General features: G+C 44.0%; 1 protein-coding gene across 1 annotated transcript in view; it reads left to right on the forward strand.

Annotated features, from left to right (window-relative positions):
• The first annotated feature begins 3,466 nt into the window (after positions 1–3,466).
• CAPRIN2 (caprin family member 2) overlaps positions 3,467–22,609 on the forward strand; it is a 701,412-nt gene continuing 682,269 nt past the window's right edge. The window contains 4 exon segments of the mRNA XM_030214677.1: positions 3,467–3,645; positions 3,648–3,726; positions 3,729–3,751; positions 6,889–6,951. Coding sequence (XP_030070537.1) covers positions 3,523–3,645; positions 3,648–3,726; positions 3,729–3,751; positions 6,889–6,951 — 288 coding nt within the window. The 5' untranslated portion in view covers positions 3,467–3,522.

A 22,609-nucleotide genomic window follows, 5' to 3' on the forward strand; every position in this document is an offset into this window, starting at 1 on the left:
ATCTTTCTTGAGATGCGGCGACCAGAATTGAACACAATACTCAAGGTGCGGTCGCACCATGGAGCGATACAACGGCATTATAACATCCTCACACCTGTTTTCCATACCTTTCCTATAATACCCAACATTCTATTCGCTTTCTTAGCCGCAGCAGCACACTGAGCAGAAGGTTTCAGTGTGTTATCGACGACGACACCCAGATCCCTTTCTTGGTCCGTAACTCCTAACGTGGAACCTTGCATGACGTAGCTATAATTCGGGTTCTTTTTTCCCACATGCATCACCTTGCACTTGCTCACATTAAACATCATCTGCCATTTAGCCGCCCAGTCTCCCAGTCTCGTAAGGTCCTCTTGTAATTTTTCACAATCCTGTCGCGATTTAACGACTTGAATAACTTTGTGTCATCAGCTAATTTAATTACCTCGCTAGTTACTCGCATCTCTAAATCATTTATAAATATATTAAAAAGCAGCGGTCCTAGCACGGACCCCTGAGGAACCCCACTAACTACCCCTTCTCCATTGTGAATACTGCCCATTTAACCCCACTCTCTGTTTCCTATCCTTCAACCAGTTTTTAATCCACAATAGGACATTTCCTCCTATCCCATGACCCTCCAATTTCCTCTGTAGCCTTTCATGAGGTACCTTGTCAAACGCCTTTTGAAAATCCAGATACACAATATGAACCGACTCCCCTTTGTCCACATGTTTGTTCACTCCTTCAAAGAATTGAAGTAAATTGGTCAGGCAAGATTTCCCCACACAAAAGCCATGCTGACTCGGTCTCAGTAATCCATGTCCTCGGATGTGCTCTGTAATTTTGTTTTTAATAATAGCCTCTACCATTTTCCCTGGCACCGACGTCAGACTCACCGGTCTATAATTTCCCGGATCTCCCCTGGAGCCTTTTTAAAAAATGGGCGTTACATTGGCCACCTTCCAATCTTCCGGTACCACGCTCGATTTTAAGGATAAGTTGCATATCACTAGCAGTAGCTCCGCAAGCTCGTTTTTCAGTTCTATCAGTACTCTAGGATGAATACCATCCGGTCCAGGAGATTTGCTACTCTTCAGTTTGCCGAACTGCCCCATTACGTCCTCCAGGTTTACCGTGAAGTCAGTAAGTTTCTCCGACTCGTCCGCTTGAAATACCATTTCCGACACCGGTATCCCACCCAAATCTTCCTCGGTGAAGACCGAAGCAAAGAATTCATTCAGTCTCTCCGCTACGTCTTTGTCTTCCTTGATCGCCCCTTTTACCCCTCGGTCATCCAGCGGCCCAACCGATTCTTTTGCCGGCTTCCTGCTTTTAATATACCGAAAAATTTTTTTACTATGTTTTTTGCCTCTAATGCTATCTTTTTTTTCATACTCCCTCTTGGCCTTCTTAATCTGCGCCTTGCATTTGCTTTGACACTCCTTATGCTGTTTCTTGTTATTTTCAGACGGTTCCTTCTTCCATTTTCTGAAGGCGTTTCTTTTAGCCCTAATAGCTTCCTTCAGGGCTAAAAGAAACGCCTTCAGAAAATGGAAGAAGGAACCGTCTGAAAATAACAAGAAACAGCATAAGGAGTGTCAAAGCAAATGCAAGGCGCAGATTAAGAAGGCCACTGGGTGCAATAGACTGGAGTGGAAGTGAGCCTATCTAGTCCACTGTAAGCAAGGAAGCCAATTTGTTTCATCTCTATTTCCACTCCCCCGCGCAGCCGTCATTGCTATTCACTCAAAACAAAGCAAGCAAACCTATTAGCTGCTGCATCTGCATTGTAGTTCTTTATTGTTGAGCCATCAAGCCTAAAGCTGTTTCAGTTGGATTGGCAGGTCTTACAAGGCGGTGGATAAAAGACATAATTGGGGTGACATGATACAGACGTTCAAATATTTGAAAGGTTTTAATCCGCATTCAAACTTTTCTGGAGACAGGAAGGTGACTCTCCCCCGCTGCTTTAAAAATGGCCGCCGAGACTTCCAGAGGCGGCCTCACGAGACTTCTGCTGAAGTCTCTGCAGCCATTTTGAAATGCAAATCGGCAGAAGGGGAGAGTCAGCGCTGACAGCGGGCAGGCAAGACTGCCTGCCCCGTAGAAGGACAAGGAGTCGGTGAGGGACCAAATCCGGAGGGACGGAGGGAGGGAGGGAGGGAGGAGAATTCACTGAACAACTTGGGAGGGGGTGGCAGGGGAGAGAAGGGAGTCGCTGGGCATGGGTGGAGGGAGGAGAGAGAAGGGTTGCTGGGTATGGGTGCATGCAGGGGAGAGGAGGGTCACTGCTGGACATGGGTGGATGGAGGGCAGGTGAAAGGAGGGTCACTGGGTATGGGTGCATGCAGGGCAGGGGAGAGGAGGGTCGCTGTGTATGGGTGCATGCAGGGCAAGGGGAGAGAAGGGTCGCTGGACATGGGTGGATGGAGGGCAGGGGGAGAGAAGGGTCGCTGGACATGGTTGGATGGAGGGCAGGGGAGAGGAGGAGAGAGATAAGAAATGCTGGACATGGATGGAGGGAAGGGAAGAGTGAGGAAGGAAATGAGTTGAGGGGAAAGGAAGAGAGGAGAAAAACTGCACATGGATGAAGAAAATAGGCAGAAGCTGAGGACCAGAAATGAAGACGAAAGGAGGAAAGGAAAGAAGTAAATGGAAAGGAAGCCCTGGAAACGGAGTTAAGAGGACAGATAGCAGCAGAATTGGATACTGGGCCAGCATGATCAGAAAAACAGTCACCAGACAACAAAGGTAGAAAAAAATCATTTTATTTTCATTATAGTGTTTGGAATATGTTCACTTTGAGAATCAGGTGCTCATCATTAAAAGTTTATATTTATTTACTTATTTATGGCATTTTATCACATATTAAACATGAATTAGATTGGAACCTGGGATCATTGCCCCCCCCAGGCTCTCTCCCCCCGCCAGCTCTGCAATTTGTGGGGGGCGCAGAGGGGGGCCGGGGAGAGAGCCTGTTGTTAAACTTTACCAGCACACCACTGATTGCACCTCTTTGTTTAACTTTCTGAAAGATTTGTGCAGGGACAAGATTGGTAAAGAAATAGGAGGATCCCGGGAGAATAATCCTCAGCGTTAAATACATCAGCTGTCTTCTTCTAAAAACATTTATTTTGGAGGATATATGTGAAATGTGCATATGTAACGACTGGGCAAAGAAAAAACGTTTCACGGTTTTTAAATCGAATCCGGGAGGATCTTGCTGTGTCCGTCTTTTACCTTTTGCCCCCTTTATATTGCCTAGTAGTGAATACTTAGTAAGCTCATACAGATGATAACTGTTTTGATCCACTTTCTGAGTACTACTACTACTAGAGGGTTTTCAATTAATTTGCAGGCGTGGCTGCGGGTACAATCTTTATTGATTAGTGGTTCTGTTACCATTGGGGGTAGTAACGGTATGGTTTGGTTTATAATTGGCGAAACCTTTAAACCAAGTTGCTGATTGTTTGGTTTACATAATTATAAAAGGCGGGACGAGTTTAAACACCGCTTGTCTTTTCAGGTCCATCCGCGTCAATGGTGTATCTTTCCCCATCTCCTTTTCGCCGCCTTTCGCCTTTAGGCTGCCAGTCGGAGGAAGGTATGAAGTCAGTTAAGGAGCAGAGGGGGGAGAGCCAGCCTGCCCTTGCCCCCTTGCAGACACCATCTGTCCCTCGGCCGCCACACCTTTCCAGGCATACGAGACTTACATGGATAATGGGATGATCTGCCTGAAACACAAGATAGGAACATCGAAAAAAAGAAGGTAAATGCTCCAAGCTTTCTCTCTTTTTTTTTTTTTTTTTTTGTTCGGGGATGGAGTGCATTTGGCGCACTCGAATGCGTTTTGCGTGAAAGGTGACTTGATCTTATTAAACGACTTTCGGAAACTGAGAAAATGTTATGTAGTAGCACTATCCGTAAAAAAGCAGTTGGTTCCTTCTTTAACAACAATGTAGCTTAAATTGGTAGGTAATATTTTAAACTAGTTTATTGGCTATTAGAGTCTTGCGTTGTAAGCTGCGATACTGCTGCGGTTTTGACTTGGGTTGGGTTACTAAAACAACCTGTTAGCCTGCAGTTCGCTCCCGTATAGGAATAGCACTTAACGTGCCAAGCTGAAAAACATGACTGTTGATAGCGTCCAGAAGGACTCAATTTAACAAATTTGATTAAATTTCCACACACAGCCGATTGAATCAAAGCTATTGAGTGCACTCTGACACGTACTACATGAACCATACTAGGAGCGGCTTTGTGGGTGCTTGAGCACCCCCAATATTGAGAATTCCTTGTACGTGTCCAGGGAGAGGTTATTTCTATTGGATTTATCACCCCCAATAATTTTGAAGTTGGCTTCTATGACTTGAACATATATGGCTGTAAGTGGTTGCACTCGAGGATTCCCCCCCCCCCCATTAGGTTGCACTGTCATATCAAGGCGTATTGAGCAGGAGTTTAATCATAGTGATTAGTGAAATTAAGAGAGATACAAAACTTATGTAACCTGACTATGGGACAGCTACAACTTCACCAATTATATCTCTAAGTTTATGAACAGTTTACCTGCAGGGAGGTTGGGCAGTCTTACACTTAACCATTTACACAAGTACTAGTTTAGAAACTAATATGTGTATTGGACACAAACATATACAGGATTGATAGTCAATGCAACAATGTGATTTAACTGGCCAGGAATGGCTCCTGTCAGGCTAACTGGTCATTGGCACTTAAAGAGTTGGCAATGAGCTAAAAAAAAAAATTTGGGGAGTGTTCTGGGGAGGGGGGGGGGGGGGGTAGAGTCAGCACTTGGTTGGTTAAAGGCTGATATTTATGCAGTTAACTGCATAAATAAGGTCACAAGTTAGTCCTATGTGGTAGCTCGTAGCTGGTTAAATACTAAATATTGCATTTAAACTGTTAGCTCCACAAAGTGCCAGTGTGTCTGGATGTGAGATGGCCTGGCATTGAACTTCTGTGTTTGGTGCTGGTGATGCTCAGCAACATGCTTGAAGCCTGTGAACCAAGTTTTGTGACTTGTCTGATCTTATATGACCAGGCAAACAAACTGGCTGATGTAGAATTGTTTAAGGAGGGGTGTTGAAGTGATTAAATTCAATTATCAGTATCAAACGGGGCTTGGAAGCCTTTTAAAGGCGGCTGATGCTTAGCTTCACATAGTGGGTCAGATTCTCTATGACGCTTAAAATCCATGCAGTAAACATTTCTGCCTAAGCATAGTCTATAAGCGATAACTAGATTTAGGCATGGTGTATAGACAGTGCTTTTTTTTGTAGGGAAAAAGGTACCGGTACTCATTATGGGTGGGGTCACCACCTATGGCTCTGCCCCTATGGTAGCCACACCCCTTATATCAGCTGTGGCGCATATAATCAGTATCATTAAAAATACCATATCAGTATAGGAGCAAAAAATGATTTTTTTTTCATTATAAACAATTTCTATAAGCTGTTACAGCTCTAGTAGACCCAGTGCAAAATAAGACAGCAGATGTAAATTCTCAAATTGGACATCTTCCAAACACTAAAATGATTTTTTTTCTACCTTTTGTTGTCTGGTGACTGTTTTTCTGAACATGTTGGTCCCAGTCTCTGATATTGAAGCTCTTTATCTGATCCCTTAACTCCATTTTCAGGGCTTCCTTTCCATTTATTTCTTTACTTTCCTCCATTTCTTGCCCTACATCCATAGGTAAAAGCAAGCTGGGTCCTCTGCGGACTTGACTGGAGGAGGTATAGAGTGGATCCAGCTTTTGCCTATCATCCATGTGCAGATTTTCTCCTCTTTCCCCTTGCCCTCATCTTGTCAGTATGCATCTCCTTCCACTCTCCGTCACATCCAGCATTTTTCCTCTTCCCCCCCCCCCAATCCATGTCCATATCACTTCTTCTCTCTCCTTTCCTCCTCATCCTCTCCCCCCATCCATGTCCATCTCACTTCTTCTTCTCTCTCCTTTCCTCCTCCTCCTCTCCCCCCATCCATGTCCATCTCTTTCCTTCCTTCCTTCCCTCCACTCCATCCATGTCTAGTAACTTGCCCCAGGCCTCCACACCCCCCCCCCCCCGTGATGCGTTTAAATTATTTATTTTTTTTTTTTACGTGACGTTGCAGCGCTGGTGTTAGTGAGAGGACTAGGCTCGCCTCCCTCTGTGTCCTGCTTTCCTGTGACAGTTTCCTGTTTCCTGGAGGGCGGGATACTGAGAGGGAAGGAAGGGAAGGCAGGAGGTGAGCTAATCCTCTCTCAAACGCTGGCGCTGTGACTTCACACACAAAAAAATTTAAACGCGTTGCGGGTGGCAGGAACGGCAAGCAGGGCTGGGGAGCTAAGGGTGGGTAGGTGAGCCTAGGAAAAAAAGGTGCTGGTACACAGTACCAGTGCGTACCGGCACAAAAAAAGCATTGTGTATAGAATATGCTTAGTCGATACCTAGCACTTAAAACTTTGTGCATCCAATTTCGCCAACAAAAATGTGGTGTAAATTCCTGCACATAGATTTACGCGCACTGGGCCATATTTTATAACGTGTACATTTTGGAATGGCCACAACACCCATAGTCACACCCCTTTTGAACTGAGTGCCTTAGAATTTAGCCAGTTCATTACAGAATTTGCGTTGCAAGTTATGCATGTAAATTCTGATTGCCAATTAGTGCTCATTGCTTGAGCTGTTAAATATGCTGATTGACTTGTTAAGCTAAGTTATGCGCACTGTTTTAGAATACACCTGGATTTTGACACAGATCTGTAGGCACAATGTATAGAATCTGGTAGAATGTACCTAATGAACCAATATAAGATCTGCCTCTTCCCGTGTTCAAAAACTATAGATAAGTTTCAGGCTTGTAATAACTTTGTTAAAGATTAGTACTTGTTGTTTATAGATGAAACTAGATGATTACAAACAGCGCATGCAAAATGGAGAAAGCCTTAATCAGGACCAGCTGGTGAGTAAATGTCTGTCACTATCTTTTGTGTGGAAGTCATAAGTTTTGAAATAGTCTTTCCTACTGATAACCTGACAAGGTTTTGGCGTTTTCATGCTCACTGGCACCTATTTGGCTTGGCAGCTGGCCTTGCTTGATTTAATGATTTGCCTAGGTTTTCAGCCTTCTCGTATGAAGAGCACTAGAAACAAAATTGGACATAGAGCTGGAGCCTGCAGCACATTCTTTTCACCTTGCAGTGGTTTAAGCCCGGCAGCAACATCACTGTTTAAGGTATTTCAATACAAATGGCTCCTTCTACCTGGTGCTTTAAAATGCCTGTTAGCAGTTGCTTGTAGTGCTTCAGGTGTCTTAAACATTTTGTTCTTGGATGTTTAAGCCTGAGAGCCCAGTCTCTAATGGAAGGTTCAACTTTGGGGTGGGGGTTGTCGCTGGAAGCAGAGATCATGGTCGGCCTGGGCACAGTGTGGAGGTGAGAGAGCAGAAATCTTGGGATAAGGAGTGGGGGGGGGCCCTCTGGGGATTGGGTGTTTTTTTTTTTTGTTTTGTTTTTGTTTTCTGCTGAGGTCACCAATGGGGATTAGTGCCAAAGAAAGGGAGTGGTGTTAATTGTTGCAGGAGGTAGGGTTCACCATGCAGTTTGAAGGGGATGGTGTTGCTGCAGGCAGACACCCAAGCTACAGGCTTCAACTCATCGGGTAATGAGTGGAGACAAGGCTCAAGAGCCAGAGGGCAGAAAAGTCAGGTGACCAGGTAAAGGCAGGCCCGCCAGTAATATTGCCCTAGCTATCATGGTGGAGCAATAAGGTTGTTAAATATATATATTAATAATATGAAATTATAAATTACTCATGTCATTAAAGCAGCAAGAGAGATCTTGTGACTGAGCTCATGGATTGACCCATGTGGAAGCTCATAGACATATTGTTAGGTCTTCAGGTGGGGCTCAATGAGCTTTTATCAGTTTGCTCTCAAATCTCAAACATATTGGAATATGCTATATAGGCATGGTAATAAGGCAGGATATTTACTAGCTAGGCTAATTCAACCGGGGGGGGGGGGGGCATGTCCAAAGAATTATAACAATTTGGGATGATAGGGGAGTAAGCATTCACTTGGCCAAGGTCATATTTGATAGCTTTTGTAATTATTGTAGATATCTTTATGCTTTGCCTCCAAATCAAGGGCTTCCTGGGAACCTATACATTGATAACATACCTCTCCCTTATCTTAGGCTGATAGACTTCTTAAATGAACCGATACAGGAGGAAGAGGTAGCATTAGTGTTAGCTCATAGCCCCCTACTCAAAGCTCCAGGACCTGATGGGTTCAGAGCAGAGTTCTATAAGCTAATGGGTAAAGAAATTATACCAGCTTCTTGAACAAAATTGTTGACACGGAATTATTACCATCTACTCTGGTGCTGGCACAAACTATTGTTTTACCTAAACCAGGTAAGGATCCCTTGAGACCACAGTCCTATCGCCCCATGTCTCTCCTGATCTTTGAAGCCAAATTGCTTGTGAAAATATTGGCTACTTGCATAGCTCAATTCTTGCTGGGCCTTATACATAATGTCAAGTAGGTTTGATTTGAGGGTAGATCTGTGGCAAAAAATCTCAAATATCCTGGCCTCGTTGGAATATGGTCGCAGATGCAATGCTTCGACACTGAGAAGGGCTTTGCCTGGTCCCTTGGGGAATTTTTATTTGACTATTAGGAATCATATGGGTTCTCGCGGCATTTCATAAGTACAGAAGTGTTACCATACTGGGACAGACCAAAGGTCCATCAAGCCCAGCATCCTGTTTCCAACAGTGGCCAATCCAGGTCACAAATACCTGGCAAGATCCCAAACGAGTACAAAACACTTTATACTGCTTATCTCAAATAGTGGGGTTTCCCCAAGTCAATTTAATAATGGACTATGGACTTCTCCTTTAGGAAGCCGTCCAAATCTATTTTTTTTTTAAACTCCGCTAAGCTAACTGCCTTTACCACATTCTTTGGCAATGAATTCCAGACTTTAATTACACATTGAGTGAAGAAAAACTCCACATTCGTTTTAAATTTACTCCTTTTGTAGCTTCATCGCATGCCCCCTAGTATCTTTGGAAAGCATAAAAGACTCTTCACATCTACCAGTTCCACTCATTAGTTTATAGATCTCTATCATATCTCCCCTCAGCCGCCTTTTTCTCCAAGCTGAAGAGCCCTAGCCACTTTAGCCTTTCCTCATAGGGAAGTCGTCCCACCCCCTTTATCATTTTCGTCACCCTTCTCTGTACCTTTTCTTTTCTAATTCCACTATATCTTTTTGAGATGCAGCAACCAGAATTGAACACAATGGTCGCACCATGGAGCCATACAAGGGCATTATAACATCCTCATTTTTGTTTTACATTCCTTTCCTAATACCTAACATTCTATTTGCGTTCTTAGCCGCAGAAGGTTTCAACGTATCAACAAACCTCTTTCCCACATGCATCACTTTGCACTTGCTCACATTAAACATCTGCCATTTAGACGGCCAGTCTCCCAGTCTCGTAAGGTCCTCTTGTAATTTTTCACAATCCTCCCACGATTTAATAACTTCAAATAACTGTCAGCAAATTTAATTACCTCACTAGTTACTCCCATCTCTAGGTCATTTATAAATGTTAAAAAGCAGAGGTCCCAGCACAGACCCCTGGGGAACCCCACTATCTACCCTTCTCCATTGAGAATACTGACCATTCAACCCTACTACTCTTTATATCCTTTTAACCAGTTTTTAATCCACAATAGGACAATACCTCCTATCCCATGACTCTCCAATTTCTTCTGGAGTCTTTCATGAGGTACTTTGTCAAATGCCTCCTGAAAATCCGGATACACTATCAACCAGCTCACTTTTATCCACATGTTTGTTCACACCTTCAAAAAATGTAGTAGATCGGTGAGGCAAGATTTCACTTCACTAAATACATGTTGGCTTTGTCTCATGAATCCATGCTTTTGAATATGTTCTGTAAATTTGTTCTTTATAATAGTCTCTATCATTTTGCCCGGCACCGATGTCACTCACCGGTCTAGTTTCCCGGATCTCCCCTGGAACCTTTTTTTAAAAATCTGTTAGATTGGCCACCCTCCAATCTTCCAGTACAACGCTCTATTTTAAGGATAAATTACAATAGCTCCAAGTTCATTTTTCAGTTCTATCAGTACTCCTGGGATGAATACTATCCGATCCAGGAGATTTGCTATTCTTCAGTTTGTAGAACTGCCCCATTCCATTCTCCAGGTTTAGAGGATTCATTCAGTTTCTCCGACTCATCAGCTTCGAATACCATTTCTGGCACCGGTATCTCACCCAAATCTTCCTCTCTGCTATGGCTTTGTCTTCCCTGATCGCTCCTGTTACTCCTCGGTCATCTAGCGGTCCAACCGATTCTTTTGACGGCTTCCTGCTTTTAATATATCTAAAAAAATTTTTTTACTATGTTTTTGCCTCAACACAATTTTTTTTTTTTCCCCCCCCCCCCGAAGTCCCTGTTAGCCTTCCTTATCAGCGATTTGCATTTGACTTGACATTCCTTATGCTGTTACTTATTATTTTCAGTCGGTTCCTTCCATTTTCTGAAGGATTTTCTTTTAGTTCTAATAGCTTCCTTCCCCTCGCTTCCTTTCCCTCACTTTTTAACCATGCTGGCTGTCATTTGGTCTTCTGTCCTTTTTTTTTTTTTAATACGTGGAATATATTTGGCCTGGGCTTCCAGGATGGTGTTTTTTGAACAGCATCCACGCCTGATGTAAATTTTTGACCGTTGCAGCACTCCACTAAGGAATAGGTCTAGAATTTTTCCTTCTCTTGTCGGCTTCTGTACCAGCTGCACCCTAAAGCAGTCCTTGATTTTGTCAAGCAATTTTACCTCCCTAGCATACCCTGATGTTACATTTACCCAGTCAATATTGGGGTAATTGAAATCACCCATTATTATTGTGTTGCCCAGTTTGTTTGCGTCTGTAATTTCCTTTAACATTTCTGCATAGGTCTGTTCATCCTGGCCAGGCGGACGGTAGTACACTCACTATCCTTTTCCCCTTTACACAGGGAATTTCAATCCATAGTGATTCCAAGATGTTTTGTTTCCTGCAGAATTCATCCTGGCCAGGTGGATGGTAGTACACTCTTAGCACTTGACGGTATTAATTTGCAATCTTTTGTCTTTCATTTTTTTATATTTAAGGACACCTGATCTACGGTCTCTTTTGCAACTTCACTATCAGGATACATACTTCCCTGATTTGGTGATATCTTTGAAAGATACCTTATCCTGAACCATGTGCTTTTCAGAGATTGTCTGCCCCCCCCCCCCCCCCCCCCACATTTCTAGTTCAAAAGCTGCTCTATCTTCTTTTTAAATGCCGATGCCAGCAGCCTGGTCCCACCCTGGTTAAGGTGGAGCCCATCCTTTCGGAATAGACTCCCCCCTTCTCCAGAATGTTGCTTAGTTCCTAACAAATCTAAAACCCTCCTCCCTGCACTGTCGTCTCATCCATCCATTGAGACTCCATAGCTCTGGCTGTCTCTTGGGCCCTGTGCGTGGAACAGGTAGCATTTCAGAAAATGCTACCCTAGAGGTTCTGAATTTGAGCTTTCTACCCAAGTCATTTGGCTTCCATAACCTCTTCCACATTTTATGTGATTGGTACCCACATGTACCATGACTCTACTACTACTACTACTACTTAGCATTTATATAGCACTACAAAGCGTACGCAGCGCTGCACAAACATAGAAGAAAGACAGTCCCTGCTCAAACAGCTTACAATCTAATAGACAAAAAATAAAGCAAACAAATCAATTAATGTGTAGAGGAAAGAGGAGGGTAGGTAGAAGTGAGAGATTACAAGTGGTTACAAGTCAAAAGCAATGTTAAAGAGGTGGGCTTTCAATCTAGATTTAAAGATGGTCAAGGATGGGGCAAGACATAGGGGCTCAGGAAGTCTATTCCAGGCATAGGGAGCAGCAAGACGGAAGGCGCAAAGTCTGGAATTGGCAGTAATGGAGAAGGGAACAGATAAGGATTTATCCATGGCTAGGAGCGCACGGGAAGGGGAGTAGGGAAGGACGAATATGGAGAGATACTGGGGAGCAGCAGAGTGAATACATTTATAGGTTTGTAGAAGAAGTTTGAACAGGATGCGAAAACGGATAGGGAGTCAGTGAAGCAACCTGAGGAGAGGGGTAGTATGAGTAAAGCGACCCTGGCGGAAGACGAGACGGGCAGCAGAGTTTTGAACCGACTGGAGAGGGGAGAGGTGACTGAGAGGCCAGCAAGAAGCAGATTGCAGTAGTCTAAACGAGAGGTGACAAGGGTGTGGATGAGGGTTCTGGTAGAGAGTTCAGAAAGAAAGGGGCGGATTTTACGGATGTTGTAAAGAGAGAAACGACAGGTCTTGGTGATCTGCTGGGTATGAGTAGAGGAGAGAGAGTCAAAGATGACCCCAAGGTTACGAGCTGAAGAGACAAGGAGAATGAGAGCCATCAACAGAAATAGAAAATGAGGGGAGCGGGGAGGTAGGTTTGGGGGGAAAAATGAGAAGCTCGGTTTGTCATGTTTAATTTTAGGTGGCGTTGAGACATCGACAGCAATGTCAGACAACCATGCTGATACTTTGTTTTGGATGCAAGGTGAGAGATCAGGGGTAGATGGGTAGATTTGGGAGTAATCAGCATAAAGATGGTAGAAAAAGCCATGGGATGAGATTAATGAACCGAGGGAAGAAGTGTATATAGAAAAGAGGGGATCAAGAACAGAACCCTGCGGTACGCCGACAGGCACAGGGATAAAAGTAGAAGAGGATCCACCTGAGGGAGAGGTAAGAAGAGAACCAGGAAAGGACAGAGCCCTGGAATCCAAGTGAGGACGGTGTCGAGGAGTATGCTGTGATCAACAGTGTCAAACGTGGCGCAAAGATCAAGAAGAATGAGGATGGAATAGAGACCTCTGGATTTAGCCAGTAATAGGTTATTGGAGACTTTAGTGAGCGCAGTTTCGGTTGAGTGGAGAGGGCGAAAACCAGATTGTAGTGGGTCAAGAATAGCTTGAGAGAAAATCAAGGCAGCGGTGGTGAACAGCACGCTCAAGTAATTTGGAGAAAAAAGGGAGGCGGGAGATGGGTCAGTAATTAGAGGGACTAGTAGGGTCGAGTGAAGGCTTCTTAAGGAGAGGTGTGACCACAGCAGGGACAGTCGCAGTGGAAAGTGAGCGGTTGAGAATGTGACAGATAAAAGGAATAAGAGCAGGTGAGATGGCATTAAGAAGGTGGGTGGGAATGGGATCAGAGGAACAGGTGGTACATTTTGAGGAAGAAAGGAAGCGTGTAGTTTCCTCAATAGTAACTTCAGGAAAGGAGGAAAAGGACTGAGGGGAAGGAGAGAGAGGGGAACAGACTAGTGGAGGGAGAGGTGGCGAGGTAGAGAATTCAAGGTTTATCTTTTGAACCTTTTCGTGAAAATTCAGCAAGGAGATGAGGGGGCACCTTGAGGAGAGTTCAATGTGGTGAAGAGAAGTCGAGGGTTAGAGCCAAGAGAGTTAGTTGGATATAATAATCCTGTTTGGTGCGTAAAAGAGCAGATTGGAAGGAGGTCAGCATGAATGTAAAGTGTAAGAAATCAGCAAGGGCCCGAGATTTCCACCAGAGGCGTTCGGCAGAGCGGGTACAGGAACGTAGGTAGCGGATATTAGAATTCAGCCAAGGTTGGGGTTTTGTACACTTTATAGGGCGGGTCATCAAAGGTGCAAAAGTGTCTAAGGCAGACGATAGAATATTGTAAGAAGAAACAGCCTTGTTGACAGACATGGATGGTGCCACAGTAGAGAGGAGGTTTGAAACCTGGGAGAATAGAGATGAAGGGTCAATATGAATATTCCTAGAGAAATTAGATAAGATAGGATGGGACTGGGAGGGAGGAGATTTAAGTGTGGAAGTTATAAGATCAGAGGCAAGGAAACTAGAGGGTGAACAGTTGGAGGAGAAGATGAGATCAAGACAGTGACCATTTTGATGAGTGGGGGAGGTGGAGCATAGTTGGAGATTAAAGCGAGTAACTTGGAAATATAAGAGTGAGAGGATCATTAGCAGGAATATTAGTCACCAAGGATGAGGAAGGGGGAGACTCCTCCCAGCACTATCTAAAATCCTATCTAGGTGGTGTGTGAGGTCTGCCACCTTCGCACCAGGCAGGCAAGTCACCAGGTGATCCTCACATCCACCAGCCACCCAGCTATCTCTATGCCTGATGATCAATTCACTACTACTACTACTACTTAACATTTCTAGAGCGCTACTAGGGTTACGCAGCGCTGTACAAAATAGCTGTCCTAACCCTTTCCTCCTGGGCAGCACTTGGAGACATATCCTCAGTGCGAGAGGATAGTACATCCCTGAAACTAGATCCTGTAGTGCCTGCTAGAGGCTGTTAATTCTGTGGTACAAAGTTAGTTTTAAAACTAAGGGGAAAAGACTATGGAGATTAGTTGATAAAATTTGCGCTTTTTTATATATTTTTATTCTGCCTATCACTAACCTACAATTCCTCCTTTAAACCCCAATCTTTAAGTTCCCAAAGCACGAAGCAAAATAGTGTTCACTTACCAGAGAAATGTCCTCTTCTCTAAGAACTCCTTAGAAAGAAAGTTCAGTGGGACCTTTCCTCTTTATACAGTTTTGAATCTAAGGGGCCTTTTTTAAACAAGTCTGAAGCTAACTTGGCAACCTATGCAAATATTCTACTTCCCCATACCTTAGTTAACAGCTAATTGAGGTCACTGGACGTGCTACCTCTCCAGCAACCAAAGAAAAAAAAACTGCCTTTTAGAACAAGTTTTTAGCTGTTACGTTTCCCCTGTCTCCTCTGCTCTGTGTTGTTGGACCCCCTTATCTGGGATATTGTAGCAAAACCTTGATCCGTGGTGTCTAGATAGGCTCCCATTGTTTCAAGATCGCAGCTTATGCTGATGATCTTAGTACATCTTACGAATACACAAGAATCTCTCCTAGCACTGCTTGATATGTTTTGGGAATACGGGGATTTTGCAGGGTTCAGATTGATCTTAGCAAAATCAGAGGCACTACCATCCCTGCAGGTAAAGCAATTGTGGGGCCAGGACTTTCCTCTACAATGGGTGGGTAACTCTTTCAAATACCTGGACACTTGGCTTACTCTGGATGTCTTGTCTTTGTATCATCTCAACATTGCATCTTTCCTAGACATTTCTAGAAGGCAATTAGAAAATTGGAGAGACCTCCTGGTATCATGGGTAGGGTGTTTCCTGAAAATGGTTCTGTTCCCACGGTGGTTATGCTCTGCAGACGCTACCACTTCATGTATTGCATAAGGATCTAAAAAACTATAGACATTTGTCGCTTTTGTTGGACTGGCAAAAAACCAAAAATCTGTTTAGCTTTTATGATAGGCAGCTGCATCACAAATCAAGTCAGATACCTTGACATTTAAGAGGCAGTGTATTGCTTAGACCTATGCGAGAGGGGTGGAGGCTGTTAAGGAAATTGGGGAAGTCCTTTTGTTTCTGATCGTTATCCATCAGAGGTAACATTGGTTTTGAACTAGGGCAGTGGTGTAGTTAGGGGGGGGAGCGGCTGCTCCCCCAAACAGACTTTTAGGAAAAATGGCACCTATGTGCCGCTGCCACATGCCAATATCGTGTTCTACCTCCGTCCTCTTCGCTCCCTTGTGAGCTTCTCCTGTCTCTTCTGCCTCTCCTATCCGCGTGGCCGTTTTTACAGCCCTGAAGTGTTCTCCGTCCTGCCTCAGTGATTAAGATAGCCAGCGTCGGGGCCTCTCCTCAGGTGCGTCCCGCCTACTGTAATCAATGTCCTGTTTTCCGCAGAGGTGGGACTCACTTGAGGAGAGGCCCCGACCCTGACAAGAAGGCGCGGACTGTAGAGAGGCTGTGGGCAAAAAGCGAAAGATGCAAGACTCGGGGAGGGGGTGGAGAAGGGAGAGACTGCCCAAGGAGGTTTTATCTAGTCCATTGTAAGCAAGGAAGCTGGTTTGGTTAATCTGTTGTCACTCCCCCGTGCAGCTGTCATTGCCGTTCACTCAAAACAAAGCAAGCAAACTTATGAGCTGCTGCCTCCACTTGGTCATTTTTTATTGTTGGTCCATCTGTAGCAAGTCTAAAGCTGTTTCAGTTAGATAGGCAGTGCCTTAAAAATGGGAGGAGAAAAGAGATAACAATTGAATATCACTAAAACAACTTCAAAAAATATTGTAGATGGTAGAAATCGCAATTAAACTCTATAGGTTGAGCTCATTTTTCTTCACTGTTCTTGTTATATACAATACAGATGTCCAGATTTCAGTGAGGATATCCTGTTTCCTGATGGGTTCATCTTAACTGTTGTGTAATCTGCCTGGGGAAGCCTGCTGTTTTAAAGGTGATAGAATATATTGAAATTTAAATGGAAGTAGAATTACTCTCCTTTCATTGGGGCACATGGAATCACATCTATTTTGTAGAACTTTCTTTTGGATACACAATTGGATTATTCTGTTTTGAACATGTTTCAGGGGCAAGTGGTTTTATAAGTCAAAATAAAAAGAAATATTTTGTTTCATCAGATCTTTTGTTTAAACATAAATGGGCTATAAGCCCCTAATGCAGTCCATTGTTCTTATATTTTTTGCTTGTGGTGATTGTGCCAAAACTGAAAACTCTTCTCTATCTGGTTGATAACAAAAAGGAACACTATCCATCCTAAAGTTGTTTTGTGGCTGTGCATGAGGAATTGTGATATTGAATTAATAAATGTATACTTGTGTCCCTAGTCTTGCATCCTATGTTTATATAATCCCTTTCAAGAAATGGTTAATCATTTAACATTAGTGGAACATAGCCACAGAGGCATGGTATGGTTGCATTTTTAATAATGGTAATACTAGGGCCCATCTAAAGAACAGGTTATTTTGAGTTAAGTCTTCACTGGACCAAACTTTCTTTCCTTGTGCCATCACTTTCCTGCAGGATAGGCTGTGTCTTAAAAAGTGGAGGATAAATGATTTTTTTTTTTTTTACACATTATCCCAAGCAAAGTCGGATTAAATGTGGCTTACATTTGAAAATATAAATACCTGTTTTGTAAAAGGTAAATTTTTTTCAATTTTTATTTTGCAAAGTACAGGAGAAAATGCGTTTTGTTTTTTTTACCAGTATTGCGCTGTCTATAGTCAGGCTTCCTTGGGCAGAGAGGAGGGGGTCTCTATTTCAATTTTTGTTTTTTCTTTTTCTTTTGTGGCTCCCTATTTTGTATTAGATTATCGTGGAATGTTGTCACAATTTGGGTTTCTGCCAGGTGCTTGTGACCTGGGTTGGCCATTGTTGGAAACAGGATAATGGACCATTGGTCTGATCCAGTATGGCTACTCTAATGTTAACAAGGTGTCTAGCAGTGGAATAAATGTGTGTGCTAGGTAGTTAAGAAGACAGGTTGCCTGCTCTGGACAGTCCAGGGACCTCTTCTGCATCCTGCCTTCTGATGTAACTTGCTGTTTCCTTGTAGGCAGGATGCAACAGAGCCTGTATTAATCAGTGTCCGCAACAGCCCTTGAGCAACAGACACTGCTGTCTAGCTGACAACCGGTGTCTATTTTATAAAAGTCTGCTTGCCCTGAGATCAAAACCTGGCTACGCCTCTGAACTAGGGTTAGATAATTCTACATTTATTACTTAGGAGCAAAAGGAGGTCACAATATTAGAGCACTTGCTGATAGAGGAGGGCGACTTAATTACATTCACAGATTCAGTCCCGGCTAGGGGGACACGTGGGGAACTGTATTGCATATTCCCAAGTTAAGCACTGGACAAGTCACTTTTGGGGTGCCATTTAAGATACCGTGTAAGGCAATTTTTCGTGGAGATATCAGATGGAGAGTTCAGTATCAGGGCTGCACAAATCCCTTGCCAAAAGAGAACATCAAAATAACTACACATTCCAAGGATAGATGGTAGGTGGATTCGAGGTCGTCTTTAGAGGATTGGGATGTAGTGGCCACATTGCTGGGTATCCTAGCCATAACGTCGGATGATAAACTAAGAGAATGTGGCTTTAGGGTGTTACTTCAAGCCTATATGCCTAAGGAGCAATTGGCTCATGTAGGGGGGCCGGGAGACACTGCCTGTTCCAAATGTGGTCATTGACATTACTCATGTTATCATGCCCTATGGTCATGCCCAGGCATCTGGAACTTCTGGATGCATGTAAAGATATTTTTGATTAAACTATTGGGAAAGGATATTCAGGGGTCATTGGAACAACTTGTTCTAGACAACCTAGAGCTTTTCACCCCCTACCTAGATATGCTAGCCTCCTATGTCGCAAACTGAGTCTAGTGGTCCAAAAATGCATACTACAATATTGGACTTCATTGGAGCCCCCAGTTTTCTGGCACTGGAGGAACCAGGTACATCTCTTGGTGACTTAGGAGGCAAGAGATGTGAGGGGATCTCCCCAAATGTAAGATACGCTTTATACAAATTTGGAATCCCTACCTACAGATCCTGAGTCCTTGAGGTTGTAGTCTGATCATCAATGTAATATAAAGCTGGTACACCCTAGCTAATTGCACATCTAATATACAGTTAGCTCTTGGGGACCCCCCCCACCCCAATCAGTCCAAGCCCTGTGGGACCCAGGTGGGGGGTGTATTTGGGATAGGTTGGGGGGAGGGGGAAGAAGGTGGTTTAGAGTACATAAGTACATAAGTAGTGCCATACTGGGAAAGACCAAAGGTCCATCTAGCCCAGCATCCTGTCACCGACAGTGGCCAATCCAGGTCAAGGGCACCTGGCACGCTCCCCAAACGTAAAAACATTCCAGACAAGTTATACCTAAAAATGCGGAATTTTTCCAAGTCCATTTAATAGCGGTCTATGGACTTGTCCTTTAGGAATCTATCTAACCCCTTTTTAAACTCCGTCAAGCTAACCGCCCGTACCACGTTCTCCGGCAATGAATTCCAGAGTCTAATTACACGTTGGGTGAAGAAAAATTTTCTCCGATTCGTTTTAAATTTACCACACTGTAGCTTCAACTCATGCCCTCTAGTCCTAGTATTTTTGGATAGCGTGAACAGTCGCTTCACATCCACCCGATCCATTCCACTCATTATTTATACACTTCTATCATATCTCCCCTCAGCCGTCTCTTCTCCAAGCTAAAAAGCCCTAGCCTTCTCAGCCTCTCTCATAGGAAAGTCGTCCCATCCCCACTATCTTTTCGTCGCCCTTCGCTGTACCTTTTTCCAATTCTACTATATCTTTTTTGAGATACGGAGACCAGTACTGAACACAATACTCCAGGTGCGGTCGCACCATGGAGCGATACAACGGCATTATAACATCCGCACACCTGGACTCCATACCCTTCCTAATAACACCCAACATTCTATTCGCTTTCCTAGCCGCAGCAGCACACTGAGCAGAAGGTTTCAGCGTATCATCGACGACGACACCCAGATCCCTTTCTTGATCGTAACTCCTAACGCGGAACCTTGCAAGACGTAGCTATAATTCGGGTTCCTCTTACCCACATGCATCACTTTGCACTTGTCAATATTGAACTTCATCTGCCACTTGCAACGCCCATTCTCCCAGTCTCGCAAGGTCCTCCTGTAATCGTTCACATTCCTCCTGCGACTTGACGACCCTGAATAATTTTGTGTCATCGGCGAATTTAATACCTCACTAGTTATTCCCATCTCTAGGTCATTTATAAATACATTAAAAAGCAACGGACCCAGCACAGACCCCTGCGGGACCCCACTAACTACCCTCCTCCACTGAGAATACTGGCAACGCAATCCTACTCTCTGCTTCCTATCTTTCAACCAGTTCTTAATCCATAATAATACCCTACCTCCGATTCCATGACTCTGCAATTTCTTCAGGAGTCTTTCGTGCGGCACTTTGTCAAACGCCTTCTGAAAATCAGAGTGGATTGTTGGGCAGCTGCCTCTTTGTTTGGTAAAGGAGTAAGTTAGTTTAAAGATTATGGGGAGGGGTAGAATTTATATTACGAGAAAAGTTGATGATGCTTTGACTAATTGTTGTCATATGACTGCTACATCTGTTGGCTTTGTAACTATGCACCTATGCTGTTTAACTTGTCTTCAATAAAAACAATTGGAACTAAATATATTCATCATGCACTATTGTAGCTCAGGTGAAAGGTTCTGGTTTAAATCTTTCAATAAAACTGCAGCATTTTAAAAAATCTTTCAATGAAACTTGCAGCATAATTGTACAGGAGTAGTTATAAGGATGGACTAAAGGGGGGTAATGGTGATGGTGGGAGGGGGGCAGTGGGGTAAATGATCCCAACTCCAAATGTTGGTTACTATGCTTTAACCACTTCCACTGCAATTTACCTTAGGGCCACTGAACTATGACTATAGTAGGTGCCAGGTCTGTTCTTGAACATTCTCGGTGTCCAGGGAAGAGTGACTTATGTTAACATCCCAGTGGTTTCCAAGAATTGGCTGCTGTAGCTAATTTGGTATCCTGCTTCAACTAAAGTTGCTGGGAGCCTGCCTCTATTTTTTTTATATTTCAACATTTTTATTGATTGCATAAGCATTCTTACATCCATTAATATTACATCAACCAAACATAAACTGTTCAATAACAATATGTGATAATTAACTGTCTCCAAAAGTTTATTACTCCCCCCCCCCCTCCCTGCCCCATCGTAGTAGTTGGTATCTATATGCTGTTTATTGTCCTAATATATTGAGGACCAAGCTTTTCCCCCTATGGGACAATGAGTCTACATAAGCACCCCATATTTTCATAAATGTTTTCTTCAGTTTTAATGAACTTTTAGCTTACCACATCATTAACTGGTGGACAAGATTCCACCAGTGCCAATATTCTGGCCCTACATCATTTGTCCAGTTTTGCAAGATAACTTACCTTGCTAGCAAAGAAATGTTTCGGAAGAACAAAATGTGCTCTGCTGTTTTACCCTTAAATGATCCAGGCAGATTCAATAGCATCTGCACCGGTGTACCTGCCAACTTTTGACCTAAGTGTGACAAATATTGAATAATTTTTCCCCAAAACCTTCTGATCTTCCAGCAACTCCAGAAACTGTGGTAAAATGTATTATCCGCTCTCCCACATTTCGTACACAGGGGCGTCTGCAACCCCCCCCCCCCCCCTGATTTTTGCTAATTGTGCCGGTGCTATGTATGTATATTTATTTTTTAAAGGGAGAGGATGTAACTGAAAGCTGGTGTGCATACTTAAGTGAAACACAGCAGCTTTATTTCTAAAATGGAGATGAAAAAAGTGGGACATGTTGCTGGGCAGGAGTACTCCTGTTAGAAATACTATTTATACTCTAAGCCTATCTAAGTATAAACTGAATTGTTTCCTACCAAAAAAGGGGGAACTATTAACTTACCCCCCCCCCCCCCCCCCCGTTTTATACAACACTTTCCTCCACTGTACTGTCCTGCATGTCTTCCTTTCCCCTTCCCCTAAATTAACCTTTGTACTATTTCTCAATGCCTTTAGTGTGGTGCTAATATTTTTAGCACAGGAAAAATAAAAACTTGTATTACCTGACTTATAAAGACAAGCCTAAATTAGTGATTATTTAAGACTAGACTTTGAGCCCGTAAAAACGGGCTATTATAGGAAGGGGGGGTTGAAAGGCCCGCCCCCACGGCCGAGTTCGCGCCCCCCCCACCGAGCCGTCACCACCCACCTTCCACCCGGCCGGGCCCTCGCTCCGCTATTGAAACAGCGAGGGTCCGGGAACGCAGCACTGAGCTCTGCTGAGCTGCCGACGTCGGCCTTCCTTCTTATCTGCCTGTCCCGCCCTTGTGTGACGTAACGTCGTCGAGGGCGGGACAGAGGCAGAGAAGAAGGAAGGGCGATGTCGGCAGCTCAGCAGAGCTCAGTGCTGCGTTCCCGGACCCTCGCTGTTTCAATAGTGGAGCGAGGGCCCGACCGGGTAGAAGGTGGGTGGCGGCGGCGACTCGGGTGGGGGGAGCGTTAGACGGCGGTGTCCCTCCCTCAGCAATGCGCAGTACAGACCCTCTGTGTTCCGCCCCCGTCATCACTTATTGACATGGGGGCGGGGCAGAGAAGGTCTCTACTGCGCATTTGCGAGTGAGTACAGTCACTCGCCGTTTATACGTTTGATGCTGCAGATGTAAGCTAACGAGCGTAGCAGAAAAAAGAAATCGCTGTGGCATTCATTTCTTCATTGCAAGTGAACCTGAATGGTTTGCTCCACATCTCATTGTAATCTAAAAACTCCTCCTTCCTGCATACTTTTTAAAATTTAAACAGGGTGTTTGCACTTTTCAAATTTGAAATTGTTAAAGCTGCTCCAGGCACTTTGCTCTCTTCCCCATCCTCCCTGTCCACCAGTGCCTGCCACTTTTGTCCTTCTCCTTCCCCCCCCCCCCAACACACATGGTGACTGGCATTTCTTACCACTTGCTTTTGGCAGCTGTTGCTACCACTGACAGATGTGAAAGCAAGCTGGACTGGTGTGGAGCCTTGAGCATCTGTGAGGGTAGTGGCAGTCCCACAGAGGGAGGAAGGAAGCACATAAACTGTCCCTCGGCTATATA

Source organism: Microcaecilia unicolor, chromosome 9 (genome assembly GCF_901765095.1).
Source record: "Microcaecilia unicolor chromosome 9, aMicUni1.1, whole genome shotgun sequence".
In the NCBI taxonomy this organism is placed as follows: domain Eukaryota; kingdom Metazoa; phylum Chordata; class Amphibia; order Gymnophiona; family Siphonopidae; genus Microcaecilia; species Microcaecilia unicolor.